This window comes from Cupressus sempervirens, chromosome 3 (assembly GCF_028749045.1).
Source record: "Cupressus sempervirens isolate cs-2001-9-10 chromosome 3, ASM2874904v1, whole genome shotgun sequence".
Lineage (NCBI taxonomy): Eukaryota > Viridiplantae > Streptophyta > Pinopsida > Cupressales > Cupressaceae > Cupressus > Cupressus sempervirens.
In genome coordinates, this window is record NC_143120.1 from 734556277 (window position 1) to 734565976 (window position 9700).

General features: G+C 35.2%; 1 protein-coding gene across 1 annotated transcript; it reads right to left on the reverse strand.

The window, feature by feature from the left end:
* Positions 1-5564: 5564 nt before the first annotated feature.
* Positions 5565-6322, reverse strand: LOC149568875 (putative germin-like protein 2-2). Its single transcript, XM_089816789.1, has 2 exons — positions 6187-6322; positions 5565-6097 (listed from the first exon to the last, which is right to left on the reverse strand). Exons 1-2 carry the CDS (start codon positions 6320-6322, stop codon positions 5565-5567), a joined length of 669 nt encoding a protein of 222 aa, XP_089672915.1.
* Positions 6323-9700: the final 3378 nt, after the last annotated feature.

The following is a 9700-nucleotide window of genomic DNA, read 5'->3' on the forward strand; positions in this document are numbered from 1 at the left end:
ATATTCAGTGATTCATGAACAAACTACATTATCTCGACTGTTTAAACATTAAAATTTCACTAACGATGATACAAGGCTTTCTCACCTAATCATAAGGGTGTTGATTTTGATACCTGGACGATTAAGTTTTATGCTTCAGATAGTTCAGTATTCTTTTATTGGTGACGTAATGATGTTTAGGTATATACATGCCTAATGAGGATTATACTAGTACTTAATCTGAATTAATGAATAAGTTATGTTATTATTGATTATGTGATTTTTGATGATTAAATGTGAATAGAAATGAATTAAACAGTTAATTATATGAGAGATTCATGTAACTATCCAGATAAATTTTGAATATATGTATGTAATTTTCTTGAGCTATTGATATGCGTAATGAGTGTGTAGGGTATTTTAGCTGAGAAAATCTAACGGAGAAACAAAACTGAACCCTATGTACTGTTTGTGGAAACTATGGTTAAATTTGATGAAGGATACAAACCTTGTTGTTTGTATTTTATTTGTATTGTGAATTGAACGAATGTATCATTCTGTAATCAGTAAATGTTAATGTTTTGTAACAATGTTTTTATAGTGTCCCTTGACACTCGTGAATTGTATATGCATTCCAGCATGATAGTTAGGGTTAACCGAGTAACCTAAAGATCTAAGTCAGAGTAGCTTAGTGATCTTTTTGCTAATCAAGTTAGTAATCGATATTAATTACCCCTAATCCAGATTAGTGTTTAATCTACATTTTGAAGGTTGTTAGATAGTCCTAAAATTTCCTAGCCTTTAATAGGTCCCTAATTAATCCTAAAGACCTAAAAACATGAAATCTAAGTATCCAAGAGGAATGGGTATGGCTTGGGGGCATTTTCCACCCCCTTAGCCCCTTTTGTTGACTTTTATGGTCACTCAAAAACACCATTTTTGCTTTATTGCGAAAATCGATTGATTTCATCATGGGTTGGATAGCTTGAACTCCACCTTGAGGTTAGCCTTAGGCCTAGTTGTGTTAGAAGCCTCTAGAACTTTTAGGCAAGTGGGGGAGTTATTTCTTTTTAGAGATGGTTGAGTTTGTGATCTTATTTAGAGGCAATTTTGAGGAGGTTTGGAGTGTTCACCCAACCTCTACTTTTAGAGTGAAAATCAGGATTGAAGGAGAAGGAGAAGGAGAAGGAGAAGGAAGGGAATGCTCATCTCAAACTTGTTCTATTGCCATAACCCAAATTTGAAGGTAGGAATACTTCACCTCATTTTGTTCATGTTGTGCTTCATGTTTCAATTTTATTGTTTATGCACATGTTCGTGTGTGTGTTGAGTATGTTGGGAGGGTTTGAAACAGAGTAACTTAAATGTCTTTCCTTTGTATTTTTGCTTTGAATTTCAAAGGGATTGTATACGTGTATTGGCATTACTCACCCTCGGATAGGGCAGAAGTGGCCATGTACAGGGAAAGGTCTTTAGTTGGACTCTGACAGTGTAGAGTCTCTTCTCAGGACGAGAAGAGGGAGAGAGGGTAGGGTGTTATGGGCCCCTACTTGTCAACACAAACCACGTATGAGTTTTGGAATGTAAGAATGGAAGAACAGAAGTTCTTGAGTTATAGCCCCGAAAGGGCACCTATTTTGGTGGTGTGCCTGATGTCTCCTGTCGAAAAAATCCACCTTCTCCCTAGTCTAGTTCAATGTCAAACCTGTTGTGTAAACTCGGGATGGGAGTCAATGTCTGATTTGGTCTTCATGTTATGATTGGTTGTCTCCTGGTCAGTTTTCATTCTCTCGACGATCACTGTGATGTATTGGAGAGTTCGTTCTTTTCTATGTTTAAAAAAAAATTAGAGTTATAATTGTCTAAATTATTATTAGAATTATTGAGTTATATTGTTGTTAATATTTTGTTCAAAATAATGTTATAACGTACATATTAACACTATTTTAAGGGTAGTCGTAAATTGTGTTTGTTAGTGGGTCTGGTATTCTTTTATGTTGTTAGTATAATATTTTAAATGTAAATAAAAGTAATAAGGTGTTAGATTTCAAATTAATGTTAGATGAGTAAGTTTTGTTAAAAAAAATTTTTGCTAGTATTATTTTGAAGTAATTTTAATTATTATGTTTTTAAATATTAGTTATTTAGTACATTTTAGTTAGAATGTTCGTATGTTAGATTATATTTAAAAATTTAGTATCATTATTGATTTGAAAAGGTTGTCTAAGATAAATTAGCTGCTGTATTTAACCCATTTTCAAATATATTTAGATTTATTATTTTAAGTGGTTATATCGTTCTTAAATCAAAGGTTAGTGTTATTGTATCTTAAAATGTTTTAGATTAGTAAAGGTTGTAAAATTAAGTTAGATTATTAGATTAAATTTTAAGTGTTGAATATATATCTAGATAGTTGTTTATTATTGCGAGTTTACGATAATTTGGTTTAATTGTGTTTAATTATAATATATTACCTTAAAATCAAAGCAATAATGAAAAAAAAGATGAAATCAATTTAATAACGAATGCTTAGATTTAACGACCTTTTCACACTCATCGATGATAAACTTGAATGGAAATGACAGGTCATCGTTAGGAGATCCCATATCTGTTTCTCATTTTACCTATACTTTAACGTGTGCATCTAAACTTTTCAAGCTTTGTGGTGTTATTGATCTAAAAATAAAATAAAATTTGTTGGTGTGTTTTTGCCCCAATTCTTTGGCATGACAGCATAGCTCAATCAAATTGAAAATTTTAAGAAGTCATTTTGATTTAGAAATTTCAGTTCTCATGAAGTTGTAAATTTCAATAAAATGGTAGGATAAAATCCATCACACACGCTCCTGAAATTATCTCTATCAAAATATTTATATTATTTCACAATGTATAACAACAACAACGATCAATTGAATCTTCAGTTTGAAAGCCTTCGATTCCACCATTTTACTTCGCGCGATTTAATTGAAGTTGAAATCTGATAGTTATTTTTTTTCTTAATAGTTCCTTCAACTTCTTGGCTCCACCATTTTTCTTTACATATTTAGTTAAAACTGGAGTGTGAAGATCATTTATGTTTGTAAGCTCTTATTAATATTCCTTACTACTACCTTTTCCCTCCCTTTTCATGAACATTTTTGGGTTGCCCAGAAAATAGAATTCTCAAAAATTTGAGAAATGTTACAAAGATTAGAAAGAGTGCACAAGTTTTAACTATTAAACCCTCTACTCCATCAATGCAATTGATAAAAATAAAACCAGGTTTCATTATTTAACAAACTTCATCACCGCCATGAATTTTCATTTAAATTATTATTTCAACTCTACATTAGCTCCCCCTATTGTAATAAATGTAATAATCCATTATTAGCTACTTCTCAACCATTAGAACTGAAAGTTGCAAATTTATTGGACTACTATACAAGATGAAGACCTGCATTTTATCACAGTGTAATAGATGTATCTCTATTTTCTTGCCCTATAATAGAGAATTTTACAAAATTAAAGAAGTTAATAACCTTTGGACTTTCTTCATCACTACACAAATTGACATCTTGTATCAAGAAAATAAATAATTTTTTGAATATAAAAAGCAGCAAGAGGGCGCTGACCCATCATACAAACAAAAAACATTAGAAAATGTTAGAAATAAAAGAACCTAGTGCCAAACAACGAGAAAAAAAAACCTCAACTAAAGTCCACCTCTGTAAAAAACAAAGGTTCAAATGCGGAAAACCCACCAACCTATGGAATGGATAGATCCATCACTGCTAACTGCTAACCCATCAAAGAGTCCCAGATCTGACAAACCCAGAAGCAAGGCACCCCTGGTAGAACCATGAAAAAGAAAAAAATATGACTTCCCACATGAAAAAACAAAGAGGGCATCATCAAGGAAGATTCCCCACTGACCCAACAGGACACCAATAAGACCAGAGATCCTCCCTCCATCGAGAAACACCTCTGAGAAGCGAGCATCCCGTGGGTCAAAAAATCCCCCGAAATAAAGAAGCATGGTCCATTACTCTGCAAAAACCACTGCCATACCATGGAAGAACCAATGAGACACATGTTTGAGAAGCACCCTCCATTCGTCTGGTGTGGCATCATCAGAGCCCTCTCTCCCTCCATCGTTGGCCCACTCACTGTAAGAAAATGCAGCTTGCCTCGCAGTCATCCCCGCTCCAAGATAATAGTATTAAGGAAAGAAATAAGTTAACTGAAAAAAAAAAAACATTTGAATTCTAAGTTGTGTTTCGAATGGGGTAACTCGTGACAATTGCTTCTTATTAGCATACAATATAGACCCCTATTGTAAGAGATACTATTCCATTCCTTGTTAATGCATCTAGTATCTAGCAGAGAGATTTATACATTTTGTTATACCATAGCAATACGAAATCATACATCTTCATCTCCATCTTTTCATGAAACAAAGACGCAAATTATGTATCAATCAAGGGAACGGAGCCGCAAGATCTAGAATTGTAGAACATTAAAGTTCGTATCATGACATGTTTCATTTGTGAGGATGTTAGTTTACCATCATAGAAATTCTCACACTCATACCTTTGGATAGCTGATTATAGCTCATTAAGCTTTGCAAGCTTTTGGAGATAACTACCAAGTAATATTGAATTGATCTAACCGTTAAAGTTTTCAAATGAATGTACATGTGATATATAAACGTGTACATCTATTACATTCGATTTGGAAATGTAGCTTGTGCTCTCTATGAGATATCTCTTTGTATAGGTTCGCGTGTTCTATATAATGCTTTTCTTCGTCCCAACTGCACTTCTTATGGGCCGAAGCATGATTTGTTGGGTACATGCCTTCAAATTCACAAAGTAGACTCTGTCTCCTTCAGGTTTCTCAAATATGATTGGCCAGATCTTACTATCTCCTATACATGACTTGGATTCCGTACTTAGATAATTTGATATTACACATTCTAGTAACACCTTAGATAGTGCCTCCACACATTCTAAGAATCTAGTTTTGCATGAGCTTTATTATAGAGCTTAAGCATGCATTCGATTGAGTAACACAATAGATGTAAAGTCCAATATAGTTAATTCTAATTTTTAAGGAACCCTATACTAGAAATATAGTGAATGCATAAAACATATTATAAAAGAAATATTTAATTGTCAAATTTATAAGCTATATCAGAATTGAGTAAAATTCATTTGTAAATATTTATTCATTGTTTTATTATTTTAATAACATAACGAACAGAAGGCAGTTATTTGTATTATAGATATACTAACCTCCTTATTTAGAACTATTCAAAATAAGTCTAGAACCAATTTTCTTTGTTGAAACGTGTCCCATAAATAGTGCGAGAACGCGATAATGATATTGAGTACTTTTATTTGACTACAATTTTTTTTAATAAAGAAAATACACCGGCACGGAGATTAGAGCCACACTCTGGTACATTTATTCCAAGGAATGGAAAAGAAAAAGGGTGAATAATAAAGAGGGTCTCCCCACGCCTTGTTCTAGTGTTCTTTTATTTATTGAATAGATTGGATGATGCAACGAATTGAGTTGAGCATTGAGCATTGAGCATGGGAATGCTATGCGAATTGCTTCTGAATGTAAACCACGAGCTGTTGGGTGATGCGGAAGGGCTTGCTGAGCACGGAATCGGGGAGAGGGGGGTTCGCGCCAAAGAGAGAATTGGCGATTGTCTGCACTCCCGGGAGCTGGCTGCTCAAAGCAGCGATGGCCACCGCATTCTCCTTCCCCACATTCTGCTGGAAATGCACGAGCGCCTTGGGGAAGACGAACACGTCTCCCTTTTCCAACGTCTTGCTGAAGAAGGTGTTGTTGGTGTCGATAAACCCTACAAAGAGCTCGCCTTCCGCTAGAAAGAGAACCTCGGTGGCTCTGGGGTGGGTGTGAGGAGGATTAATTCCACCCACTGCGTAGTCGATGCGGACCAGAGATATTCCCAACGTGTTCAGCCCCGGTATCTGCATTACGTTGGCAGGGGTCACGTTGGAGCTAACTGCATTGTCGGTGTTCCCCGCCTGCGCCAGCCCCCTGAAGAAGAAGTCCTCTGCCGATGCATCCTTGGCCTCTTTGCAAACGAATCCGTTCACCTTAACTGATCAATACAATTTGTTACTGTTTGCGGTAGTTATAATCACACCAATCATTAATAATCACATAAACGATTAATATTGCTGCACTCACCTTCGCTGTCCAGGACTGCGACGCAGAAATCTTGCAAGGGATCGGCATCCGCCGCCATCACATCTTCACTGTAACAACACATCAACAGGAAGAGTCCCAACGACAATTGCAAGCAAATCATCATTCCCTTCGCCATTTTATGCTGGAGAGTCTCCAACAGAAGAGCTCAGGATATGGATGTGTGATTGAATATTTGTGTATATTACAAGACCATTACATGCCTATTATATAGGGGAAACATGCGAGGACTAATCCTTTCCCACGTAATTGTTTAATTGTAATATACTTCCAATATCATGCAATTGTTGACCTGTTATTTACGGACTGATTCATGCTGATGGAGTAATTGCTCATTACAATTGAGGGGACCAATTCATTTTTGACGTAGTCGTTAGTTATAATATATTTGGTTAGTAGGTGGTCTTTTCGTTTGCTCGAACTGATTCGGTAGATTTGTTCTTCCCATTCCTCTCTCTTTGTGCAGGAAAGTATATTCATCAACACGGAAATGTTTTCTGCGTATCCACAAAACAGATTCAAATGCTTTAGACTTGGTCGAGTGAGTACGTAAGGGCCCGTTCGGTGAGTGGAATAGGAATACGTATTGTATTCTGGAATAAAAAGTATTCCTGTTCTCCGTTTGGTTCAGCCAATACTTGATGGGAATTCGCGGACCCGAAAATTTATGTTTTCTAAAATTTAAAAAAATGGAATAGGAATACGTATTCCAATAACACCTATTTTGGTGGAATTGCAAAATCCCATTTTTGGGCCAAAAATGGAATACGTATTCCATTTTTACCTCGTATTCCAATCCCGTTTTGGTGCATCCAAACAAGGAATTCAAATTTTTTGGAATACGTATTCCTATTCCTCTCACCAAACGGGCCCTAAGTGTTAGAAAAGTTCCAGCCCTTCCCTTATTTGTGTAGGAACCCACCAACTCTGCAGCCTTGTTCACATTTTTCTCAGCCCGCTTTACATCGTACGATCACGCGCACCGAAGTTTTCGAAATATTAACCAACAGAAGGGCCCGGCTCTATAATATTGTTTTATTAAGTTTGGGATGATGAAATTTTCTTTCTTGTTATGGATTTTTCTATCCATATTTAGTTTTAGGCGATTCATTAGGGGAAGCCACCCCTTAATTTAGAGATTCAATCTCACCACAGGTTCACCCAAAACTTGAGAGTGTTTCCATGTTCCAAAAGGATAGCTTGACACCATATGTATCTCTCTATAGGTGCAATCTACAATAGGTTATTTCACCATTGGTTTATAGAGGCAAAATTTTTCTCGTGAACGAAATTGTTTATCTAGTTATATACAACATGTAATTAAATCAAATGACATAAAACAAATCTTTATCACAATCTATCTTGAGTGATATAAGTGACACATTCATTGTAGTGTGATAAAGGAATTAGATAAATAAATTCATAAAGGATAGAAATTAAAAATAATTCATTTTACATTCTCAAGGATCATTAAAACTAATAATTGTACAGAATTTAAAGGAAAGAATAGGTGCACGTGTTTAGAAATTTTATAATGTTTATGAGACATGACCTCAAAATATGTTTAAAAATAAAGTAAAATAAGATAACTATATTATATTTAGATAGATTAGTCTTCCCTATGTATGTGACAACATAGTTGTAATTTATCTGTGAAATAAACTAAGATGAGCTTGAGCTCTGTTCACGTGCTGAACATAGATTGTTTGAGCACGACATCTTTGAATCCTAAGATTTTTAGTTGCAACTAATCCATACTTAAGTCACTGAATTGGCCTATCCGATTCGTCATTATCAAATATTACAAGTCAAACTTTTACGAAAGAATATTGTGAAATTTAATGACACGAAAGAACATGGGTATTTGAAGGATCATGGTATGTCAAACTAGGTTCTTAAGTGGCAATGAAAATTCAGAAAATTAGTGTCAGGAAAGTTGACAAGTTTTTTTGGAATAAGTTATCATGTTATGCTAAAAATATGTATGAAAAGTGTTAGAATATTTATAATAACTGAGGGTGTGGGGTGAATTAGTTACCCAAGGTCGAGATGTACCAATTGAAAAATCAAACACTTAAACAACTCCAGATCTTATCATTTTATTGCTCGGTCTCCACTATAAATTTCTATTAACATTAGCTAGCGGTTCACTGTTCTAAAATAGCAGGCTTACAGAATGTAAACATTAGTCGATAAAATGCCACAATAAGATTCACATAAGTTTGTCACTAGGTTTGAACATGCAAGCCCAATTTAGGAAAAACCACCAACAACATTTCACTAAGTTTCACTCTTCTTAAGCGGGCCCTGTTAGGAGCCAACCCTGTAAAAGTTTTCACTACAAACTATTAAATGTGACCTTGTTATTTGAAGGATTGAGTCACCCTATTAGAAGTGGCCTTGTTAAAGGAATTCAGAACATCCCATTAGAACGACAACTTATTAGAGGAATTACATAGACTGTTAGGTCACTATGACTGTTCGGTCAACCTTGATTAAAGGATTTCAAATACTATTTACAATGGTTAGAAAGTAATAACCGGTTTGATCATTTAAGTATAACTCACTTTGCATGTACACATCTCAGTTCAGTTCTCATGTACCGATTCATTGTGTGGCCTCCATTGTCATCCCAGCTTTGATTTGCTTGGCAACCATTCAAGCAATCAGCCTTCACTTCCTCTCAACTCAATTCAACCTTCTACTTAGATTCGCCAGTCAATAATGTCAACAATAACTCCAAATCTATGGAACTTGTTTACAAGCATACAGTCTCTCTGCTCATATAGAAATTTTACCCATGTACTTCTTTAAACAGGAAATCATGATCCTTTTCCTTTTAATCAACACTGCAGATCTTAGGATTTAGGATTCAATCCATCAAATAAATTATATATGATCACCATTTTGTTTATCTCTTCTTTTGTAGAAACTTCTCTTGGAATCCATCTCTTAGGCCGTTTACCTAATCCTCTCCTAGAATTAAATGATCAAACTCATTGATTCTTATCTCAACACGCTTTCCATATCCCAAGAAATCAACTTGGCCGGTTAGAAATTATGATTCGTCGCAAACAGTTAAGATGTTGTTCGTTGGGGAACACTGTGTTCTGACACTCAGTCATCATTGGGTTACTCGATTGCTATTAAATTTCTCACTCGACATATACACTGTCACTCGGTCGACACTGATGCTCGGTCAATACTGATTTTACTCGACACTTACTGTAGCCCAGTTGGCACTAGCATCACTTGGCATGTACGTCAAAATTCTTTAGTCTTCTACTATGTTACTCTGTCAAGCCTATACATTTGATCTATCTTTTATCACACTTTCAAGACTTGATCGTTACTGGCTTCTCCTCTTGTAACATGATTTGAACAATCAATACATCTTGTCAAATTCCAACTAATCAAGTGTCAATTTTTAGTTTCCTCATCAAAACTCAACCTATCCTCTAGATGCTTCTGTTATGAACAACTTCTCAAATCCTCT